This window comes from Erinaceus europaeus, chromosome 20 (assembly GCF_950295315.1).
Source record: "Erinaceus europaeus chromosome 20, mEriEur2.1, whole genome shotgun sequence".
In the NCBI taxonomy this organism is placed as follows: Eukaryota; Metazoa; Chordata; class Mammalia; order Eulipotyphla; family Erinaceidae; genus Erinaceus; species Erinaceus europaeus.
In genome coordinates, this window is record NC_080181.1 from 44,223,896 (window position 1) to 44,248,476 (window position 24,581).

The 24,581-nt window shown below is 43.1% G+C and overlaps 1 protein-coding gene across 1 annotated transcript in view; it reads left to right on the top strand.

Annotated features, from left to right (window-relative positions):
• TRPM1 (transient receptor potential cation channel subfamily M member 1) overlaps nucleotides 1-24,581 on the top strand; it is a 142,156-nt gene that overhangs the window by 92,548 nt on the left and 25,027 nt on the right. The window contains exons 16-24 of the mRNA XM_060179273.1: nucleotides 1,301-1,593; nucleotides 4,038-4,266; nucleotides 10,911-11,033; nucleotides 11,700-11,831; nucleotides 12,016-12,144; nucleotides 14,008-14,259; nucleotides 18,112-18,286; nucleotides 23,007-23,151; nucleotides 24,158-24,357. Of these exons, the coding sequence (XP_060035256.1) occupies nucleotides 1,301-1,593; nucleotides 4,038-4,266; nucleotides 10,911-11,033; nucleotides 11,700-11,831; nucleotides 12,016-12,144; nucleotides 14,008-14,259; nucleotides 18,112-18,286; nucleotides 23,007-23,151; nucleotides 24,158-24,357 (1,678 nt within the window). The remainder of the gene's footprint in view (nucleotides 1-1,300; nucleotides 1,594-4,037; nucleotides 4,267-10,910; nucleotides 11,034-11,699; nucleotides 11,832-12,015; nucleotides 12,145-14,007; nucleotides 14,260-18,111; nucleotides 18,287-23,006; nucleotides 23,152-24,157; nucleotides 24,358-24,581) is intronic.

Genomic DNA, 24,581 nt, shown 5'->3' on the forward strand with positions numbered 1-24,581 from the left:
AGGATTTTTTCTTTTTTATTTGCTTGTTTTATTTTTTTAATATTTATTTATCTATTTATTCCTTTTTGTTACCCTTGTTGTTTTATTGTTGTATTTATTATTGCTATTGTTATTGATGTCATCATTGTTGGATAGGACAGAGAGAAATGGAGAGAGGAGGGGAAGACAGAGAGGGGAAGAGAAATATAGACACCGCCTGTGAAGCAACCCCCCTCCCTGCAGGTGGGGAGCTGGGGGCTCGAACTGGGATCCTTACTCCGGTCCTTGCGCTATATGCTACATGCGCTTAACCCGCTGCGTTACTGCCCGACTGTCTATTATTTATTTTTTTATAATTTTTATTTATTTACTTATTTCCCCTTTTGTTGTCCTTGTTGTTTTATTGTTGTAGTTATTGTTGTTGTTGATGTCGTTGTTGTTGGATAGGACAGAGAGAAATGGAGAGAGGAGGGGAAGACACAGGGTGGGAGAGAAAGAGAGACACCTGCAGACCTGTCACCATCTGTGAAGGGACTCCCTGCAGGTGGGGAACTGGGGGCTTGAACCAAAATCTTTAAGCCAGTCCTTGAGCTTTGCACTATGTGCGCTTAACCCGCTGCGCAGCCACCCGACTCCCTATTTGCTTGTTTTAAGTCTGCTGCATCTCCTCAGTTACTCATGAAAGAAAAAAAAAAAAACAGCTACCTAAGGGTATACATTCTTTAAATAGTAGCAGACATCACCAGATCATTTGGCTTTAGATGGTTTGCTTATCAGGAATCAAATGTGCATCCTCGCCCTGCCTCCTCCAAAATGAGTACACTGAATAGAAATTGCAGGTGTACTTTAGAAGCCTCTATTTTCCCCAAACCCTGAGTGAATGAGACCAAATAAGCATTTCTGTAGAAGTTTTTATTAACACTACAGGCCAGGAAACATGAATTCAAGGATCCATTCAATTGTGTTCTTAGCTGCCTGAGGAAGATACAGGTGGGGTAGTTCATACTCCCTACTGCTATGCTAATTTGGCAAAATTAATTAAGCAACTGGTTACAGCTCCAGTTTATGACTATCTGCTTTTGCTTTGAGTCCAGAAGTCAGCCTTGACTCATTCCTCTTCTGAGGGAGCCATGCCTGGATAGGCCTGGGTCCTCTCAATACCTTTGAGAGCCAGTTTTAGCTACCCAGACTCAACTGACTCCATTTTGTTTCTTCTGGTAACTTCGGACAGGAAGGTTTTCCCTCTTCCTTGTCATTATCAAGTCCCCTTTGTTGCACATTTACAGTAAAGCTAAGAAAAAAATTGCTGGTCTCCCTCCAGGATGATGAGCCTCCAGCCAAAGGGAAGAAGAAGAAAAAGAAGAAAAAGGAAGAGGAGGTTGACATTGATGTGGATGACCCAGCTGTGAGCCGTTTCCAGTACCCCTTCCATGAGCTGATGTTGTGGGCTGTGCTGATGAAACGCCAGAAAATGGCAGTGTTCCTTTGGCAGCGTGGTGAGGAGAGCATGGCCAAGGCCCTGGTGGCCTGTAAACTCTACAAGTCCATGGCCCACGAGTCCTCTGAGAGTGAGCTGGTGGATGACATCTCCCAGGATTTGGACAATAACTCAAAGTTAGTGTTTCCGGGGATTTAGGAACCAGAAGAGATTCTGGGGGTGGGAGTAGAGAGCATAAAGAGACTCTCATGCCTGAGACTTCAAAGTCTGAGGTTCAGTTCCCTACACCACCATAAGCCAGAGCTTAGTAGAGCTCTGGTAAAAAAAAAAAAAAAGAAGAAGAAGAAGAAGAAGAAGAAATAAGGAGTCAGGCGGCAGCACAATGGGTTAAGCCCATGTGGTGCAAAGCGCAAGGACTGGCATAAGGATCCCAGTTCAAGCCCCCAGCTCCCCACCTGCAGGGGAGTCGCTTCACAAGCAGTGAAGCAGGTCTGCAGGTGTCTATCTTTCTCTCCCCCTCTCTGTTTTCCCCTCCTCTCTCCATTTCTCTGTCCTATCCAACATCAATAACAATACTAACTACAACAGTACAAGCGAGGTCAACAAAAGGGAAACTAAATAAATACATATTTTTAAAAAGATAAATAAAAGAAAAGAAAAGAAAAAAGAAAAGAAAAGGAGAGATCCTGGGTACTAGTCTCTTTTGGAGGAGGGACAACAAACACATCTCTCATTTAAGCACAGTTGAGCTTAAGGCTTATTTATCAATTACTTTGTCCATCATGCCAATATAGGTATCTTTCATCTCTCTGAAGAGTTTCTGGTCTACTATTAATTTTGTTTATTGTGTTCTCATGTCAACAGTTATTTCCTTACTAACTGGAGCAATGCTCAGCTCTGATTATGGTGGTGCTGGATACTGAACCTGGGACCTCCATTGCTTCAGGCATAAAAATCTGGTGCTACCTCTCCAACACTGAAATGCAATATTAATATAAAGACAAGAAATCTATATCCATACGGAAACACAGACTAAAGAAGAATGCAACTTTAGTGGGACCTGTGTCCTTGAACTTGACCTTCACAAATATCCCCTCAGCTTTTCTCCCCCTTAGATGGGACAAGATAGTTACCAGGGACTGAAATTAAGGTATTTTCCTTCCCTCAGCCAGTTAGGCTCGGATAAAGTCCAAAGGTTGGACTCTGGTTAATTAGTTTCTCACAAGGGTTAGATCTAAGAACAAATAATTTTGAAAGATTTCCAAGTGCCTTCCTCACCCCCTCTTCCAGTCAGCAGTTTGAGGGAATTTTCTTTCTTTCTTTCTTTCTTTCTTTCTTTCTTTCTTTCTTTTTTTTTTTTTTACCAATACCAATAAAATAAGCTTATTCCAATTCCAAGGAAGAAAACATAAAACATAACAAAATAGAAAGATCAAGAAAGGGGTCAAGCAAAAAGGCTTCATGCTATTCAGAGAACAGGGATATGTTTCTTTCTTTTTTTTTTTTCTTATTTCTTTATTGGGGATTATGAGGGAATTTTCTCCCATCCTCTCAGCTAGAACTTGATGGAGCTCCTGGAGGTAAAACTCACACAAATATGAACACAAACCCCTAAGACCAGGTGCCCCTGGAGCTATTCAGTCCCAGATAAATCTTCACCAACAGTTTTTCAGTTATAGTTTAGGTTTTTCTACCCTACCACTGGTTTCCAAGGATTCAGTTCATGGGTTTCTGCCCTAGTAAGTTATGATCCTCCGTATCTACCTGCCTCTCCACATTCAGGGGAGGTGGTTTGTCCTGTGACCTCAGTTCTCTGATCAATCTAGCACACTTATTGATTTTTTTTTTTTCATTCTGGTATTTTACTTGTCAAACTATCACTTGGAGTGATGAATTCCAAGTCCCTTATGTATAATCCCAGTACAACTTTATAGACCCATGAACTTGAAGTATATCCAAGCAACTCTGCCATCGTCTGACATTATTGTTTTCTGGAGCACACTACTTTTATTGTGTTTTAGCCTTCAAGATCTATTTATTTTGAGGAGAGAGAGAGAGAGAGATAGAGACCCCCCAAAAAATGAACCAGAGCATCACTCTGGCACATGTAATGCCAGGGGTCAAATTAAAGACCTCCTACTTGACAGTTCAACACTTTGTCCACTGCACCATCTCCTGGGCAGCAAGAAGTTGTTTGTTATTGTTGCTGTTTGGTTTTGTTTTTTGTTTTTGTTTGTTTTTACCATTTGTTTCCTTTACTAGTGGACTGTTCAGCTCTGGCTTATGGTGGTATTGGGGATTGAACCTGGGACCTTTGGTGCCTCCAGTATGAAAGGCCTTTTATATAACCATTATGCTATCTCCTCATCCCAAGGGATGACTTTTGAACTCACCTTTGATAGTTTTTTCTTCCTGCCTCCCTGTGCAGCTGACACTTAAGAGACTTTTATCTTCTGTTCTCTGTGTCTCTGGGGCCAGATGGGGGCAATTTTGGGGGACTTACCCCTTGAGTTTGTTTATAGAGGCCTGGAAGTCAAAGGCTCTGTGTCCCTGTGATGCCCCTGTGGATACGTCTCTCGCAGAGAGCTGGCCTTATTCCCTTCCTATTGATTCCCCTCAGAGACTTTGGTCAGCTGGCTGTGGAGCTGCTGGACCAGTCATACAAGCACGATGAACAGATCGCCATGAAGCTGCTGACCTATGAGCTCAAGAACTGGAGCAACTCCACCTGCCTCAAGCTGGCGGTGGCCGCCAAGCATCGCGACTTCATCGCGCACACCTGCAGCCAGATGCTACTGACGGACATGTGGATGGGGCGGCTGCGCGTGCGCAAGAACCCGGGTCTGAAGGTTAGCTGCCCTCTCTCTCTCTGAGTCAAGCACTTCCTGTGGATTGTGCCCAGGATTCTTTTCAATGCTCTCCTCCCCCATTCCATTCCCCTCTGGCAGGTGTCTTATAGGTGGAAAACTTGGAGGTTTGAGATTAAGTCATTGCCTAAGATTTATATATATTTCTCCTTTTTCCCCCTTTACCAAAGCACTGCTCTGACTTATGGTGGTGCTAGGGATTGAACCTGGGAGCTTTGCTGCCTCAGACATGAAAGTCTTTATTGAATAACCATTATGCTATCTCCCCACCTCAAGCAGGAATCTCCTAAAAGGAGTTTTCCCTCCCCCTAGCAGTAGGTCTCAACAGTGGGCTTTAACATTCAGTAAATCATGTTGTGAACAGATGAGCTGTCATCCCAACTTTGGTGTTTTATTTACAGAACACAGGCAGGATAGTTTGGGCACACGCTCCCAGAGGGATAGAGAATGGGAAAGCTATCAGGGGAGGGGATGGGATATGGAGATTGGGTGGTGGGAATTGTGTGGAGTTGTACCCCTTCTACCCTATGGTTTTGTTAATTTATCCTCTCCTAAATAAAAAAATAAATTAAAAAAAGACCCTAGGATTCTCCAAATGTCAAATGAGTATTGGCTTCCATTTCAAATTTCCAGTTGCATTCAACCCTAAAAAGAGAGTCAGCCTGTCCTTTGAAGCTGTGAAGCTGTGAATCCAGGCATCATCCTCCAATAGGAAGTGATGAGACTCAGGTTCCAAACCAGCCCTCACTGTAATGCTGTATTGGGGAAGCTTTGGCGTCTTTCTCTTTACTGACCCCCCACACACAGACACACGCAGAAAATGTCAGCCTGGGTCAATAAACCCTCACCAATGACAGGAAGGAAGGAAGGAAGGAAGGAAGGAAGGAAGGAAGGAAGGGAGGGAGGGAGGGAGGGAGGGAGGGAGGGAGGGAGGAAAGAAGAAAGGAAAGAAGGAAGAAAGGAAGGGAGGAAGGGAGGGAGGAAGGGAGGGAGGAAGGGACCTGGGTTTGAGCCTCCCATCCCCACCTGAAAGTTTTACGAGCGGTGAAGTAGGTGTCTCTCTCCCTCTCATCTTCCTCTCCCCTTTAAACTTCTGATTTTCTCTATCCCATAAATAAAGATAATAAAAAATTTAGGGGCCAGGCAGTGGTGCTCCTGGTTGAGTGCACACGTTACAATGTGCAGTGACCCAAGTTCAAGCCCCCAGTCCCCACCTGCAGAGGAGAAGCTTTGCTTGTGGGGAAGCAGTGTTGTACGTGTCTCTATCCTTCTCTATCCGCTCTCCCTTTCTCATTTCTGGCTGTCTCTATCCAATAAATAAATAAAGATAATAAATAAATAAATAAATAGAGAGAGAGAAGGGAGCAAGGGAGGAAAGAGAGGCTGTTTTGTCTTCCCTTGAAATCTACTTTTTTTTAGACTGACCTGTTAATTAATGAGAGAGAGAGAGGACCATAGCATCACTGTCATGTGCAATGCCAGGAATCGAACACAGAACCTCATTCTTGAGAGTCTAGTGTTTTAATCACTGTGCCACCTCTTGGGCTGCAGAAACCTACTGTTGCGTGCACTCACCGTCACCAATGATCGTAGCTAAACCATCAGGACAACTGGCTACAGCTTCTCCCTTACACTTACTGCTTCACTTTAGGCATTGATGCTATTGAAATAGTTTCTTTCCTGCCTTAGCTTTCATGAACCAGCCTCTGTTAGCTCCAGACATTTCCTCTATAGCTTCCTTGCCTCTCTCATCCTTCACAGAATTGAAGAGAGTTTGTATCTTGCTCTGGATTAGTCTTTAGTGTAAGAGAATGTTGTACAGCTGAATCTTCCATTCACATCACTGGAACTTTCTCCCTATCAACCAAAAGGCTATGTTGCTTTCTTCTTGTTTATCAATTTCTTTCTTTCTTTCTTTCTTTCTTTCTTTCTTTCTTTCTTTCTTCCTTTCCTTCCTTCCTCCCTTTCTTTCTTTCTTTCTTTCTTCCTTTCCTTCCTTCCTCCCTTTCTTTCTTTCTTTCTTTCTTTCTTTCTTTCTTTTGCCTCCAGGGTTATCGCTGGGGCTCTATGCCAGCACTACGAATCCACTGCTCCTGGACACTATTTTTCCCATTTTGTTGCCCTTGTTGTGATTGTTATTGTTATAGCTGTTGTTGTTGTTGGAAAGGACAGAGAGACATGGAGAGAGGAGGGGAAGACAGAGAGGAGGAGAGAAAGATAGACACCTGCAGACCTGCTTCACTGCTTGCAAAGTGACTCCCCTACAGGTGGGGAGCCAGGGGCTCGAACGCTGGTCCTTACGCTTTGCACTATGTGCGCTTAACCCGCTGTGCTACCGCCCAGTCCCCTTATTTCTATTTTTATAAGATAGTGACTAGAGGGGGTCGGGCGGTGGCGCAGTGGGTTAAGCGCACGTGGCGCAAAGCGCAGGGACCGGCGTAAGGATCCCAGTTCGAGCCCCTGGCTCCCCACCTGCAGGGGAGTCGCTTCACGGGAGGTGAAGCAGGTCTGCAGGTGTCTATCTTTCTCTCCCCCTCTCTCTCTGTCTTCCCCTCCTCTCTCCATTTCTCTCTGTCCTATCCAACAACAAAGCAACGTCAACAATGGCAATAATAACCGCAACAAGGCTGCAACACCTAGGGCAACAAAAAGGGGGAAAAATGGCCTCCAGGAGCGGTGGATTCATGGTGCAGGCACCGAGCCCAGCAATAACCCTGGAGGAAAAAAAAAAAGATAGTGACTAGAACACCATTCTGCTCGGGCATATGGCAGTACCAGGGATTGAACATGACACTTACTTCATGTGTGCAAATCCTGTGCTCTACCACTGAGCTGTCTTCCTGGTCCAGCTTCATTCTCTCTTTCTCTCTCCATAGAAATTCAAAAGGAAAGGGAGATGAGAGAGGGAGACAGAGTGACACCTACGGTACTACTTCTCTTCTCAAGAAGCTTCCCCCTGGAGGTGGGGATAGGGAGCTTGAACCCAGGTCCTTGCACATTGTAACATGTGTGTGCTCAACTAGATGAAACACCATCTTATCATCCATGCATTTACTGGTGAAGCAATTTTAATTTCCCCCCAGTGTAGCTAACTGGTGCAAGAGTCCAAACTCTAAGCTTATGCTGACTTTCTGCATGCCATCCTCACTAAATTGAATCATTTCTAGCTTTAATTTAATTATTTATTTATTTTTACTAGAGTACTGCTCCACTCTGACTTATGATGGTGCTGGGAATTGCACATGGAAACTCAGAGCCTTAGGCATGGAAGCCATTTTCATAATCACTATGCTGTATCCCCAAGCACCCCCACCTCCCCAGCTCTCAGCTTTAGATTTAAACTTAAAAATGTATGACTCAAAAAAAAAATGTCTGACTCTTCCTCTTGAACATTTGAAGGACATTATAAAGCCTACGATCAACATTGCATCTCAGGATAAAGGGAGACCTAAGAAGAGGGAGAGAAATAGGGTAAGGGCCAGTTTAGATCAATCAAAGCAGGGGAGATGGCATATGGCATAATAGTTCTGCAAAGAGACTTTTATGCCTGAGGCTTCAAGGACCCAGGTTCAGTCCCAACACTACTACAAGCCAGAGCTGAGCAGTGCTCTAGTTAAAAATAAATAAATAAATAAATCACACTTATTGATTATGCTCACCATCTTATGGTTTGTGGCATCCCAGAATTATTCCAGTAGTCACATTAATGATCGCTGATCAAAGATCACCATAACAGACAAAGCAGTAGTGACACGGTTTGACACATTGTGAGAACCACTAAAATGTGAAATAGTCATGAAGTGAACAAATGCTGTGCTGGGTTTACCACAAATTGCCAATTTGTCAATTGGTCAGGTACAGTGAAATGAAGCATAATAACAAGAGGGCTGGAAAAACAGCACAGTGGTTTATGTATCAGAATTTCATGCCTGAGGCACCAGAGGTCCCAGGTTCCATCCCCAGAACCACCATAAGCCAGAGCTAAGCAGTGATTTGGTAAAAAATGAAAAGAAAAAAAAAATAGGCCTGTACTTATTTCCAATGTGTGTTTCAACGTATTTCTGGATTATCTGTCTATTCCATACCATTACTTGGTCTAGTCACACACTTGTAGCACTCTTTTTTTTTTAATGCTTTATCCACTGTACCACCTCCTGGATCACATACCACTCTTTTAATGAATTTTTTTTTTTAATTTATTATTGGGTAGAGACAGAAAGAAAATGAGAAGAGAAGGGGAGGAGAGAGGGAAAGAGACAGAGAGACACCTTCAGTTCTGCTTCACCACTTGTGAAGCTTCCCCCCTGTGGGTGGGGACCAGGGCCTTGAACGTGGGACCTTGTACACTGTAATGTATATGCTTAGCCAGGTGTGCCACCACCTGGCTCCCTGTAGCACTCTTTCGATAATGATTTTATGAGATAATTTTTTTAAAATACTTTTTATTTTATTTATTCCCTTTTGTTGCCCTTTTTTTTTATTGTCGTAGTTATTGTTGTTGTTGATGTCATTGTTGTTGAATAGGACAGAGAGAAATGGAGAGAGGAGGGGAAGACAGAGAGAGAGGGGGAGAGAAAGATAGACACCTGCAGACCTGCTTCATCACCTGTGAAACGACTCCCCTGTGGGTGGGGAGCCGGGGGCTCGAACTTCAGCCAGTCCTTGCGCTTTGCACCACGTGCGCTTAACCTGCTGTGCTACCGCCCGACTCCCTATCAGATAATTTTTGTGGATCATAGAAATAGCCCTTTTTTTAAAAAAAAAATTATCTTTATTTATTGGATAGAGACAGCCAGAAATTGAAAAGGGGAGGGGATGATAGAGAGGAAGAAAGACAGAGAGAGACCTGAAGCCCAGCTTCACCACTCGCAAGGCTTTCCCCCTGCAGGTAGGGACCGGGGCTTGAACCTGGGACCTTGCGCAGTGTAACATGTGCGCTCAGCCAGGTGCACCACCACCTGGTACCGAAATAGTCCTTTTTTATTGTTCTTAGTAAAGCACTACTAAGGGAATTTTTTGTTTTTTTAAATCAGCACAGAACACTGAAAACACATTTCAGAACTGAAGACACTCAACACTGCTTTAATGAGAGTGACAACAAGATGTCTCATCTGTGGGTTGTGGTGTGCTTTCGATGTCTAGATTGGGGTCAGTTAAAACTTTTTTAAAAATGTATTTATTTATATGAGAGAGAAGCAGAGCATCACTCTGGGATATTTGATGTCAGGGATAAAACTCAGGACCTCGTGTGTTTTAAGTCCAACACCACAGCCACCCTGCCACCTTCCCAGTCACAAGTTAAAATCTTCTTTTGTGAATTGCATTTGTCTTCCAACTCCTGTTGGATGCATTCATATTTGCAGTTAGTTGTCTATAAATTTTCTTTTGGTCTGGGCCTGGATGGTGCGCACCTGGTTGAGTGAACACATTACAGTGCACAAGGACCAGGATTAGAGCCCCTGGCCCCCACCTGCAGGGGGAAAGCTTTGCAAGTGGTGAAGCAGTGTCTCTCTCCCTCTCTATCACCCCCTTCCTTCTCAATTTCTGACTCTTTCTATCCAATAAATAAATAAATAAATAAAGATAATTTAAAAAATAAAGAGCAATTTGAAAAAAAAATTTTGTCTACTTCATTGGTGTATTTTAAAAGTTCTTTTCATTATTATTGTTTTAACTTTGCTTTGCAGAACTACAAGATTCTAGGGATATTGTTTCTTTCCTATATAAGGGGTGTGTGTGTGTACAAGCACTATTCACTGAAACCACCATATGCTGTTTATTTTTAGTGTATAGTTTTAATGTAAATTAAATGCTATTAAAAATGAAACGAGGAAGTGGGGCTGTAGCGCATTGGGTTAAACTAAGGTGGTGCAAAGCACAAGGACCGGCATAAGGATCCTGGTTCGAGCCCCCAGCTCCCCACCTGCAGGGGAGTCACTTCACAGGCGCTGAAGCAGCTCTGCAGGTGTCTATCTTTCTCTCCTCCCTCTCTGTCTTCCCCTCCTCTCTCCATTTCTCTCTGTCCTATGCAACAACAATGACAGCAATGATAGCTACAACAATAAAACAATAAGGGCAACAAAAGGGAATAAATAAATAAAATAAATATTTTTTAAAAAATGAAATGAAATTAAAAAAAAAAAACACCTTTAGGTATGTCAGGATTCCATGCAAGGCTACTTGCAATCCATTGGAAAAAAAAAAAAAATTAGTGAGGCCGGGTTGAATATACACATTACACATTAGTGCACCTGGTTGAATATACACATTACAGTGCACAAGAACCTGATTTCAGGCACCTGGTTTAGGGGAAGAAGCTTCACAGTGCTGCAGGTCTCTCTATCTCTTCCTTCCCTCTCAGTGTCTTTCTGTCTCTATCCAAAATAAATAAATAAGTAAATAATATTTTAAAAGAAAAAATTGAGCTGGCTCTTCCATTTTTCATTATCTGCATTTTACCAAAGTGTCCACACAATTAAGTATCTAAACACCGAAGCATGGTGCTCTTGGGTGCCTTGGTTAGTGACTAATGCTGCCGGTGCTCATTTTGAAGTCTTAATCACACCCAGAGATTCCTTGAGTGTTTCCATAGCTTGATGAACCATCTTCTCATCCACCCTACATAGGTCATCCTGGGGATCCTACTCCCCCCCACCATCCTGTTTTTGGAGTTCCGCACCCACGACGACTTCTCCTATCAGACATCCAAGGAAAACGAGGACGGCAAAGACAAGGAGGAGGAAAATATGGTCAGTGGTGCCCCGGATAATCGAAGCAGGATTTGACTTTCATTTCCAATGTGGCTGAGATTTCTTTTATCATTAACATTAAATTAACTTTTTTTTTTAACCAGAGCACTGGTTCAGCTCTGGCTTATGGTAGTGCGGGGGATTGAACCTGGGACTTTGGAGCCTCAGGCATGAGAGTCTGTTTGCATAACCATTATGCAATCTACCCTCCACCCTAACATTTCTTTTATCATTAACCATCATTAACAAGAGAGATGGTTTTCAGATTATTTCTATTTTTCGTTTTTATAAGATTCATTGCATTTGGGGCCAGGCGGTGGTGTACCTGCTTGATTGAGTACACATGTCACTATGTTCAAGGACCTCAGCAAAGCAGTGCTGCAGGTGCCTCTCTTTCTCCCTCTCTGTTTCCCCTCCCCTCTCAATTTCTCTCTGTCCTATCAAATATTTTTGTTAATTTTTAATTGAATGTTCTACCAACTGAGCTAGTCCCCCAGCTTCTGTCTTTATTCCTGTGCTTTGCGTCATGTGCACTTAACCCGCTGCATTACCACTCGGCCCTTGAGTCTTTATTCCTAAAGGAGCCCAGCAAATACTACCCTGAAGTCCATGACACTTCCCACTTAAAGACCCACTCACCAGGTGCCGTGCATGCTCTGTTTCCAGGATGCAAACGCGGACGCTGGCTCCAGAAAGGGAGACGAAGAGAATGAGCACAAAAAGCAAAGAAGCATTCCCATTGGGACGAAGATCTGCGAATTCTACAACGCTCCCATTGTCAAGTTCTGGTTTTACACAGTAAGGCCCCCTCATCAGCACGTGCCGTTTAGCAAGTCTCAGAGATGTCAGCATCGAGGACAGTGCCAGGGGGTTGGCATGTTTAGCCGTTCTCTGAACCAAAAAGATGCTTGAACATCAACAGGGATGGAGTCAGATCTCCCACTAAAGCCCAGCGCACACTATCAAGTCTTCTGTCTTGCAGATCTCGTACTTGGGGTACCTGCTGCTCTTCAACTACGTCATCCTGGTGCGGATGGACCGGTGGCCTTGCCTCCAGGAGTGGATCGTCATCGCCTACATCCTGAGTCTGGCCTTAGAGAAAATACGAGAGGTCTTTACCCCACCACCCTCCTTCCCCAACCCACCCTGGTCTCACTCACCACTGACCACAATTGAGATCTACAGTCTTCTTGCAAAAGCATTTCATAGGAATCTTAAGTGGCATGGGATTTTCCTTCCAACCTGTCGTAGTCCTCCCAAACGTATTGTATTCCCTTCCTTCCAGCTGGATTTGAATTTGCAAGGCAAAAGAAGCGGTGGTTAGTGATAAAAAAAAAAAAAAAAAAAAAAAAAAAAGTGGGTCATAGAAAAAACAGCAGTAAATGAAGCCAAATTGAAGCACTTTCTACAACCGGGCACAAATTTGGGCTGTTTTCTGAGAGCTGAGACACAGAAGATGATGGGTGGCTTTCCTGCCTCTTAGGACTCTGAGCCGCAGTGTTCTAGCTCACGGTCTCTAAGTCCACCAGGCGATTTATTTATTTGCTTGTTTAGTTATCTAACAGTGGTTTACAGACTTATGTCAAGGATATAGCTTCACATTTACATATATGTGTATAACTCACCCCACCCACCACCAAAATACTTGTGTCCCTTCCCACCCTTCTCTCTGAGAACCACCATAGTTTTTTACAGAGTCTAAGAGACAGTCTGGTTACTTTTTTTTTTAATTTCCAAGTTTATTTGCTATACCCACCTAAATTTCACATAGGTGTGAAACCATCCAGTAAGTTGTCTTTCAAATCTTTACTTTTTTTTCACTGAGTATAATCACCTCCAGTTCCATTCATTTTGTCCCAAATGACACAATCTTATCTTTTTATTGCAGAGTAGTAGTCCATTGCATGTGTGCTCCGCAACTTTTTTCTCCACTCATCTGTTGGTAGACATCTAGGTGCCTTTCATATTCAGGCTATTATGAAAGTGCAGAAATGACCATCCACAGATTAAATTCACTCAATTCTATAAAGAGAAAGCTCATGCAAGAAAAAAAAAAAAAAAAAAAAAGAATGGCGGTGGGTAGTGGTGTACCCAGTTGAGTGCAGATTACAGATTAGAGGGCAAGGACCCAGGTTCCAGTCCCCATTCCCCACCTGTAGGGGAGACACTTCACAAGGGGTAAAGCAGGTCTGTAGGTGTCTCTCTTTCTCTTCCCCTCTCAGTCTAGAATTGTCCTTTTCTTAAAATATTGAATGAGATACAAGGAGAAAAAGATTACACAAGGAAAGATAGGGAGAAAGAGAGAGACTGAGACCAGAGCACTGCTTCGCTCTGACTTATGGTGGTATTAGATAGTGAGCCTGGGACCTTGGAGCCTCAAGCATGAGAGACTTTTGCAGAACCTCTATGCTGTCTCTCATGCCCCAGAACTGCCCTTCTAATCAGCAGTGATTGTGAAAGGGTCATTTCTCAAGTAATAAAATCAAGTTCAACTCTTCTGTACTCCTCCCTCACTCCCCCACCCCCACTTCTCACATAGAGGTTGCAAAGGAATTTTAACAAATAAACATCTCCTAACCCCATCCTGCCAACTCTATGGAGAGAAACTGCCCTTCTACAGGACCCACAGAGCTTGATCTCTGCTCTGGGATGTTCCTCCTGGACAAAGGAGGAACAGGACCCAGTAATTAGCAGAGAAATAAAAAGACAGCTGGCTTAATGATAGCCGAAAGACATAATTCAGAAGGCATTTCCTGAGCGTGCGTAAAATGAGGAACCTAGGAACACAGAGGACTGTGTGGAATTTCCCTTTCTAGATGCTTTTCTCTGCCAGAGATTAGCCTATTGAACAGGAAAGGAGACCAGATAGCCTGGAATGTTTCCATGGGTGAGATCTCTCCAACATCCTACGCATAGGAGACTGCCCACACAGCCCTCCCTGGTTACTGTTGTGTTGGTTGGCACTTGTTTTCAGATCCTCATGTCAGAGCCGGGAAAGCTCAGCCAGAAGATAAAAGTCTGGCTGCAGGAATACTGGAACATCACAGACCTCGTGGCCATCTCCATGTTCATGATTGGCGCCATCCTCCGCCTGCAGAAGCAGCCGTACATGGGATACGGCCGAGTGATCTACTGCGTGGATATCATCTTCTGGTACATCCGTGTCCTGGACATCTTTGGTGTCAACAAGTACTTGGGGCCCTATGTCATGATGATCGGAAAAATGGTTAGTACTGGCATGGCCTGAGGCACTAATGGCAATGCGGCTAGGAACAGGCATTGGCTGTGGCTTCCTGAGATGGTCTTTGGTCTTCCCTTCACTGTTAGTTCCTTATGTGCACCATCCTTTGCTTTAAAAAAAATTTTTTTGTTAATGATTTACAAAATTACAGAATAACAGGTACAATTCCACACCGTTCCCTCCACCAGAGTTCTGTAGTTTGTTTATTATTGGATAGAGACAGAGAGAAATTGAGAGAGGAAGGGGAAACTAGAGAGGGAGAGAGACAGTGAGACACCTGCAGCCCTACAACACCACTCGTGAAGCTTCCCCCCCCCCCCGCAGGTGGGGATCAGGGGCTCGAACCTAGGTCCTTACACACTAGTGCATGCACTTAACCAGGTGCCCCCCCCCCACCAGAGTTCTGTGTCCCTATTCCCTTCATTGAAACAGCAGTGGTTCTCTCAAGGTCACAGATATGGGTTTACTACTATTTCTATAACTGTCTCTCTCTTTATATACTTTTTGCCCATTTTTTTTCTATAGTCCTGTACACATGTGCTATTTCTCCGTTTTCCACATATCAATTCAACGCCATCTTCTCTTCCATTTTAAGTCAAACTTACACCTACTACTTCCAAATGTCCTTTCTTTTTTTTTAATTTTTTTAAATATTTTATTTTATTTATTTATTCCCTTTTATTGCCCTTGTTTTATTGTTGTAGTTATTATTGTTGTTGTCGTCGTTGTTGGATAGGACAGAGAGAAACGGAGAGAGGAGGGGAAGACAGAGAGGGGGAAAGAAAGATAAACACCTGCAGACCTGCTTCACCGCCTGTGAAGGGACTCCCCTGCAGGTGGGGAGCTGGGGTTCGAACCGGGATCCTTATGCTGGTCCTTGTGCTTTGCGCCACCTGCACTTAACCCACTGCGCTACAGCCCGACTCCCCCAAATGTCCTTTCTTTTTCCCCCTCTTCTCTATGAGTCCTGGTAGAATTGGGTTTCAGAGTCCTCTGGTCTTTTTCTCCTAACATTTCTCCCCCTCTGGCAGTGGTCTTTGCTTTAAGATACATGGCTTTGGGACTGGGTGGTGGCACACCTGGTGGAACGCACATGTCACCCTGCATAATACAGGTCCAAGAAGGATTCAGAGGACCTAGTTGGGGTTGTATTGTTATATGGGAAACTGGGGAATGTTATGCATGTACAAACTATTGTACTTACTGTTGAATGTAAAACATTAATTCCCCAATAATAAAAATAAATAAATAAATAAAAAAGATACCAACCCTCCACAAAAATTTAAAAAAAAAAAAGAACTCAGGTTCAGGGGGTCAGGTGGTAGTGCAGTGGGTTAAGCACACGTGGCGCAAAGTGTAAGGACCAGTAGAAGGATCCCGGTTTGAGCTTCTGGCTCCCCACCTGCAGGGGAGTCGTTTCACAGGCAGTGAAGCAGGTCTGCAGGTGTCTGTCTTTCTCTCCCCCTCTCTGTCTTCCCCTCCTCTCTCCATTTCTCTCTGTCCTATCCAATAACAATGACATCAATAACAGCGATAATAATAACCACAATAATGGTAAAACAACCAGGGTAAAAAAAGGGAAAAAATGGCCTTTAGGAGCAGTGGATTCGTGGTGCAGGCACCGAGCCCCAGCAATAACCCTGGAGGAAAAAAAAAAAAAAAAAGAACAAGTTCAAGTCCTTGGACCCACCTGCAGGAGGGAAGCTCATAAGTAGTGAAGCAGTGCTGTGGGGTCTCTCTCTCTCTTCTCTCTCTCTCTCTCTTTCACTACCTCCTTATTCCTCCTCAACTTCCCTCTGTCACTATCTATAAATAAATAAAATATATATTTTTAAAAGATACATAGTTCTGGGAATGGGGAGATAGTATAGTGGTTATGCAGAAAGACCTTCACACTAGAGGGACCCAAAATTCCAAATTCAATCCCAGTACTACTAACAGCCAGAGTTTAGCAGTGCTCTGATTAAAAAGAAGAAGAAGAAGATACATAGTCTGGGCCAGCAAAATAGTCTACTTGGATAGAGCTCAGTCTTGCCACTTGCACAACCCATATTTGAGCCTGACCTCCAATGCATTAAAGGAAGATTTGGTGCTATAGTCGGTCTCTCCCTCTCTCCCTAAATAAATAAATAAATAAATAAATAAAAGATAAAACAGCAAAATCCAACTGACCAGTATGAATTGAGGACATACTGTGTGTATGCAGATATATATGCATGTATATGTGATGATAGCTCCCTAACATGTACTAAAAACCAGAGACAAAAATGGTGCAGGGTCAGGGCTGAGTGGTGGCTTGGCTCACCCAGTAGAGCACACACATTACCAGGCACAAGGAACCAGGTTTAAGTCGCCAGTACCCTTGCAGGGGGAGGAAGTTTCATGAGCAGTAGAACAGTGCTGCATCTCTCCCCCTTTCTTTTCTCTCTTCTCTCTGTCTCTCATCCTTTATCAAAAGTAAAAGAAGAAACTGCTGGGGATGTGCAGTGGAGTCGCTTCACGGGCGGTGAAGCAGGTCTGCAGGTGTCTATCTTTCTCTCCCCCTCTCTCTCTGTCTTCCCCTCCTCTCTCCATTTCTCTCTGTCCTATCCAACAACAAAGCAACATCAACAATGGCAATAATAACCGCAACGAGGCTGCAACAACTAGGGCAACAAAAAGGGGGAAAAATGGCCTCCAGGAGCGGTGGATTCATGGTACAGGCACCGAGCCCAGCAATAACCCTGGAGAGAAAAAAAAAAAAAAAAAAAGGAGTTAAAAAGAAACTGCTGGGGATGGTGGAACTGTGCAGGCACAGAGCCTGAGGCATAGCCCAAATAAATAAATAAATGGTATATAGGGTCATTACCCTTCCTGTGTTCAGTCTTCATCTCTCATGCTCTGACTGAACAAACTGTCATTGATGTGACTTAGTTAAGACAAAGCCATGACGATGTTTTCTCCAGAATCAGACCAGAGACTTTGAAACTAAAAACGAACCAACAACTCATCCTTAAATCATGTAAAATAGTGTGTGGGGAACAAGTCTGAGAAGAAAGGAAGCCTTATGAATTGAGGAGAAGCTCTAGAGGGTGAGGAGCTAGGAGCAAATGGTTATATGATTTAGTTCACCCCAGCAAAGGGCTCAGAATGATGAATGACACCAGCTTAGTGTCCATAAAAAACCAGAGTGCTGCTCACTGTAACCACCCAATGTTCATACAGTGAGTAAGTATTGGTGGAGGTGTGCTTTGAGTTCATAATCTTGTTCCCTCCTTAGAGATCTTCCTCCTTCTTCCTCCCTAATTTCTCTTCCCAGTCCCCATCACCTCCCAGAGTGCTTCCTTTTCTCCATCTGTGATTGTAGCTACTAAAGAAATACTCATGTGTGAGCAACAACAGAAGAGAATGAAGAAGGCACAAAAGGGAGAGATGAATATGGTAATGTTCGGGGATAAGATTTGTGCATTGCATGGAGTAAGCTAAGACGTGAGCAGTTCTTGGATGGGCTGGAGCTTCATCCCAATTAATCACTCATGAAGTCTTTGGGGAGGCAATATAATGGACCAGGTGAACTTGACTCAAGAGTTAAGACAGTAAGAGACTGGAGGTGGAGCAGTGGATAAAGCTCTGGAGCCTCAAGCATGAGTCCCCAAGTGCAATGCCCAGCATCACATGTGCCAGAATGATGCTCTGGTTGTCTCTCCTCCTCCTCCTCTCCCTCCTCCTTTTTCTTCTCTCTCTCTCCCCCTCTCTCTCTCTCTCTCTCTCTCTCTCTCTCTCTCTCACACACACACACACACAAATACATACATATATGTGTATGCATTTAAACAGATATGCTTTCTCTCCACTCAGATGATCGACATGCTGTACTTTGTGGTCATCATGCTGGTTGTGCTGATGAGTTTTGGGGTAGCCCGTCAAGCCATTTTGCACCCGGATGAGGAGCCTTCATGGAAACTGGCTCGAAACATCTTCTACATGCCCTACTGGATGATCTATGGAGAGGTGTTTGCAGACCAGATAGACCGTAAGAATCGAATTCATAGTAAGATTCTCTTCCCTGCTTCTGAGGCAGATGATCAATTCCAAATGCATGGAAATGCCTGTGTTAATTTGGAAGCCGAGTCTTTTTCTTTCTGCCCCAGCCCTTTGATTCTTTCCTATGACTGTCGCAGATTATGAAACTGGAATTTTTTAAGTTTTATTTTGAGACCCTGGGTCATTTCCTCTGTTCTGAAATTCATACTCAGTGTTCTTGCTCCCCTTCAGCCAGACCTTGTGGGCACACTGTCACATTAATGTAGTTCCAGTGCCAATTTCTCCATATTTCCACTTTAATCTCTCTCCAGGCTCAGGCAGAGCTGGTGGAGTCCAGTGGAATAAGAGAGAGAAAGTTGAGTGTGACATGGTGACTCATACCTTTTCTTCAAGCCACCGAAGTCTTTTTCTCCCATAGCTCTATATTTGCCTGTGGTACCCATTGATTATATCTATATTAATAATAGTCTGGATATTAGTGAAAGAAATGGGCCATCTTACATGGCTTTGTAGGCAATGTGGGTCCCAGTCTTTCCCCAGGCTGAGCTTGTAGACAGTCTCTTGTGTGGCATCATTGTTCTTGACCTTGTCCACTTAGACTGTGAATGTTCTGTTACTAATTCCCATCACCATGCTATGTGCTGGCTCTCCAGACTGTCCATCTCCATCCATATAACTACAACTGTGGATGTTTTGACTAGTAAGTTCCTACTTTCCCCACCTTTTCCCTGGACAATAGCAAATCTACTTCCTACTTTAATTTTTATTTTTTTCAGACATTTTTGTCAGTGATTTAATAATGGGTTCCATGATTTTAAGATTACAGCATACTAGTTCTGTGCCCACCCACCAATAGCCATCATAGTTCTCACAAAGTCTTAGAGACAGTTTGGTTAATGTGTTGCTTGTTTGCTTGTTTGTTCTGTTTTGCAGCTTCATGTGATTCAGTTCTCTATATTCCACATAAGAGTGAAGCCATATGGTAGTTGTCTTTCACTCCCTCACTTACTTCACTAAGCATAATCACCTCAAGCTTCACTTATTTTATCTCAGAGGACACAATATTATCTTTTTTTTGTACATGCATAACATTTCCCAGTTTTTCATATAACAATATTATATTGTCTTTTTAAAACTGAAGAATAGTATTCCATTGAATATATGTCCCATAACTTATTTATCCAGTTTAGACCTTTTATTTCTATTATTTAAAAAAAATTAATTTTGGGGGTGGTGTGCTAGGGATATAGCATAATGGTTATGCAAATGGTCATCCAAGTTCAATCCCTAGCACCACCATAAACCAAAACTGAGCAATGCTCTAGCTTCTTTCTCTCCATATCTCTCATTAAATAATAATAAAAATCTTTTTTAAAAATTAAGTTGGGAGGGAGCCAGGTGACAGTTCACCTGGTAGAACACACGCTTTATTGCATATAAGCCCTTGGGTTTAAGACTCTGACCACTATATGAGACCACTATGCACAGGGGAAGCTTCATGAGCAGTGGAGTGTTGCTGTGAAGTCTCTCCTTTCTCTTTCCTCTCTCCCCCCTATCTCCCACCCTTTCTTGAAAAAAAAAAAAAAAAGAAGCCACCAATAGCAGTGGAATCCTGAGGATACAATTTCCTGTGAAGCCCTGGCAGTAAAATAAATGCAAAGACATATACCAATTTAAAAATCGATTAAGTTAATTGGGAATTAAGAAAGACAGAGAAGTAAACCTGAAATAATATGTATCATTTTCCGGTAACAAATCTGAAATGTAGGTTTTTGATTCTTGATCTGATTATTATATGATGACTCTTGTATTTACTGGTACTGGTGAAGTGTTCACCTTGAGGTTAACCTACCTGTGAAGGGAGTTGGGTGGTAGCACAGCAGGCTAAGCGCATGTTGCATGAAGCGCAAGGACCGGCGTAAGGATCCTGGTTCTATCTTTCTCTCCCCCTCTCTGTCTTCCCCTCCTCTCTCCATCTCTCTCTGTCCTAACAACTATGACAACAATATAAAAAAAAAAAGAAAGAAAGAAACCTACCTGTAAAAATGATCATCTACCGGTTGCCTCATGTCTTTTTCATGGTATGTATAATGAGTGAGCTTCTGCTACTGCTTATGGCATAAGGTAAAGTAAATATCCATGAAGTAATTATATGTATATTACCTAGAATTAGTAATGTGCACAATATTTTTAAATGGTTTATTTTCCCCCCAGGCATGAGTGTGTAAGCCCCAAACTCAAACACTTTTCATTTCTCGACAGCGGAACAGTTCTTGTGTTGTTAATGCTAATCATTTATTTTAACCTCAGCTGGTGTCTTTTCTCTCCTCCCTTTCTAACACGACTAATTTCTTTTTTTTAAATCCTGCTTTCCAACCGCTGTCCAGTCTACGCTATGGAAATTAATCGTAAGTTTACACAGCATCAGTGACTCTAGTCTATGAAATGTGTGCTGATTTGCCTCTGCCTTCACTAATTAACTACTGTCTTAAGTCCTCTTATACTAGTTATGAAGATTTCTCTTGGTTTTCTGGTGCCAGTGTTTTATTATTATTATTATTGTTGTTGTAGTTATTGTTATTGATGTCGTCGTTTTTGGGTAGGATGAGAGAAATGGAGAGAAGAGGGGAAGACAGAAAGGGGGAGAGAAAGACAGACACCTGCAGACCTGCTTCACCACTTGTGAAGGGACTTCTCTGCAGGTGGGGAACTGGGGGCTTGAACTGGGATTCTTATGCCGGTCCTTGTGCTTAGTGCCATGTGTGCTTAACCTGTTACACTACTGCCCAAATTCAAGACACTGCCCAACTACACAGTACTTTTTTACGTTAAAAAGTAAGGTAATGTGGTGCATTGCATTCATGCAAAGGATTCTGGGGGAGGAGACGGGTTGGGCTAGAGAAGGACTTGTGTTGGTGGTGGGAGCGGCGTGCGGACACCTGTCATTGAAGATACACTGTACACGCATGACAACAATTATCCCATGAACTATTATTTCACCAATAGAGAAATTTTTGAGGGAGTAAGAAAAAAAATAGATGGGAATTATTTCACTAATTGGAATGCTTCTCCCCATCATCTACTCTACGCCATTCAAAAAAAAAGGTCTCATAAGATCAAGGTGGCATTTCAAATGAGCAGAGGAAGAAAGAATCCTTTTATTTTATTTTATTTTTTCCAAACATGGCCTCTGAACAGTTTATTTGAGGGCTGAAGTGAACCTTACTTCCTACTCCAACACACACAAGATTATTTTCAAAGTTAAAGTGCAACTGAAACTCAGCAAGCAATTAGATGACAACATAAGTAAATGTTAAATAATTAGAAGACACAATAATGTTTCAATGATCAACAGTAAAGAAAGTCACCCTAAAAGTTAGGTCTGTTGGTCTGGGGAGATAGCATAATGGTTGTGCAAATAGACTTTCATCCCAGAGGCACCAGAAGTCCCAGGTCCTATCCCTAGCACCACCATAAGCCAGAACTGAGCAATGCTCTAGGAAAAACAAAAACAAACAAACAAACAAAAACTCTGCTTAAAGATAAAAAAAAAAATAGGGGCCAGGCAATGCACAGGTTGCAGGTTCAAGCCCCTGGTCCCCACCTGCAGGGGGAAAGCTTCATGAGCGGTGGAGCAGGGCTACAGGTATCTCTCTGTCTTTCTTCCTCTCTGTTTCCCCTTCCCCTCTCAATTCCTCTCTGTCTCTATCCAATAATAAATAAATAAAAACATTTAAAATAATGATCAGAAAATAAAATCAGAACTTTTTTCAGTGGTCTGGGAGGTGGTCCAATGCTTAAAGCATTGAACTTGTAATTATGAGGTTGTGAGTTCAGTCTGTAGAATCACTGTAACAAAAGGACATTCTCATTCTGTCTCTCTTCTGCCACTAAATAAATTAAATGGAGACATGTTAAGGATGACTGTTCTTACAAATATAGTAACAATGGGGGGGCGGGCAGTATGCACCGGGTTAATCCCACATAGTACGAAGCACAAGGACCTGGACAAGGATCCCGGTTAGAGCCCCCGGCTCCCCACCTGCAGGGGAGTCGATTCTCAAGCGGTAAAGCAGGTCTGCAGGTGTCTATCTTTCTCTCTCCCTCTGTCTTCCCCATCTCTCTCAATTTCTCTCTGTCCTATTCAGCAACAACAATAACAGCAACAACAATGAAGAAAAAAGAATTCAAAAATAAGAGAGTCAGCCGGTAGTGCAGCAGGTTAAGCGCAGGTGTCACAAAGTGCAAGGACCAGCATAAGGATCCTGGTTCAAGCCCCCGGCTCCCCACCTGCAGGGGAGTCCCTTCACAAATGGTGAAGCAGGTCTGCAGGTGTCTATCTTTCTCCCCCCCTCTGTCTTTCCCTCCTCTCTCCATTTCTCTCTGTCCTATCCAACAACGATGACATCAATAACAACAACAATAATAACTACAATAATAAAACAACAAGGGCAACAAAAGGGAGTAAATAAATAAATATTTTTAAAAAAGAAAGATGGTTTAAAAAAACAATTTATATGTATATATATATACATATAATAACAATGTCTAACTCTGAGCACAAAAATGAGTTTCTTCTTGGTCTGAGCAACTTATGAAAAAAATGATTCCTATTAGAAGAGAAAACTAGGTCATTTAACAACCTATGACTTTACTCTTTTTGTTCTATGTCAAAAGCAAGCACAAAAGAGACTGACTTTTCCTTTCAGCTCCTTGTGGTGACAACCTGTTTGATGAGGAAGGCAAACGGCTCCCTCCCTGCATCCCGGGCGCCTGGCTCACGCCGGCCATCATGGCGTGCTACCTCCTGGTTGCCAACATCCTGCTGGTGAACCTGCTCATCGCAGTTTTCAAGTACATGTCGTGGCTGACAGCCGTGTGCTTATCACTTCTTATACTGCGGAGATTCGGTTTAATCCCAGAAATCTCCCGGGATGCCAGATAGTTATAGAACTTTGCTAGTGTTTTGAAATGTGGGGTATCTATAGTTTTTTGTTCATCCCTAGTCAGCCTGAATGTATTCTTTTTTCTTCCTTTCCCCCCTTCCTTCCCTCTTTCCTTTCCCACTCTTTCATTTCCTTCCTTTCTTTCTTTTCCTTCCTCCCTCCCTCCCTCCCTTCCTTCCTCTTTCCTTCTTCCTTCATTCCTTCCTCTCTTTCTTAATTTCTTTCTCTCTCTTTCTTTCTTCATGCACCAGGGTTTTCTTTTTTTTTCTTTTTTTTTTAAATTTTATTTATTTTCCCTTTTGTTGCCCTTGTTGTCTTTTTATTATTGTTGTAGTTATTGTTATTGATGTCGTCATTAGATAGGAAGAGAGAAATGGAGAGAGGAGGGAAAGACAGAGAGGGGGAGAGAAAGATAGACACCTGCAGACCTGCCTTCACTGCCTGTGAAGCGACTCCCCTGCAGGTGGGGAGCAGGGAGCTCGAACCGGGATTCTTATGCTGGTCCTTGCGCTTTGTGCCACGTGCGCTTAACCCGCTTCACTACCGCCGAACTCTACATACCAGGGTTTTCTTTGGGGCTTGATGCCTTCATGATGAATCCACCACTCCCAGTAACCATTCCACTCCTTGCTCCCACCTTTTTTTTCTTTTTTGATAAGGACAGAGAGAAATTGACAGGGAAAGGGGAGATAGGGAGGGGGAGAGAGAGAGAGAAAGAGAGACCTGTAAACCTGCTTCACTGCATTTGGGGACTGAGGGACTTGAACATAATAAGTCCTTGAGCACGCTCTCAACCAGTTGTACCACTGCCTGGCCCTCTTATTGTATGTTTTTACTCCAGTGCAACTCTGATTGCCCTGGGACATAACCATGTCCATGACTAACTAGCTTTTAAAACTATCTTCTTGTTCCAGCAACACCTTCTTTGAAGTCAAGTCCATATCCAACCAAGTGTGGAAATTCCAGCGATATCAGCTGATCATGACATTCCATGACCGCCCAGTGCTCCCTCCGCCCATGATCATCTTAAGCCACATCTACATCATTGTCATGCGCCTCAGTGGGCGTTGTAGGAAAGAGAAGGGGGACCAGGATGAGCGGGACCGTGGTCTGAGTATGTGCGAGGCTGAAAGGCTTTCATTTTTTTCTGGGGCTCATTTCTGCCCCCCCCTTTTTTTTTTTTTTGCATTGTCATGAATCCACAGCTCCCAGTAACCATTTTTGCCTTCCCCCCTTCCTTTTTTTTTAGCTGTTGAGTCTTCTAGAGGACTATTCTCCACCCCCCTTCCTTTCTATTTTATTTGACAAAGAGAAATTGAGAAGGAAGAGGGAGATACA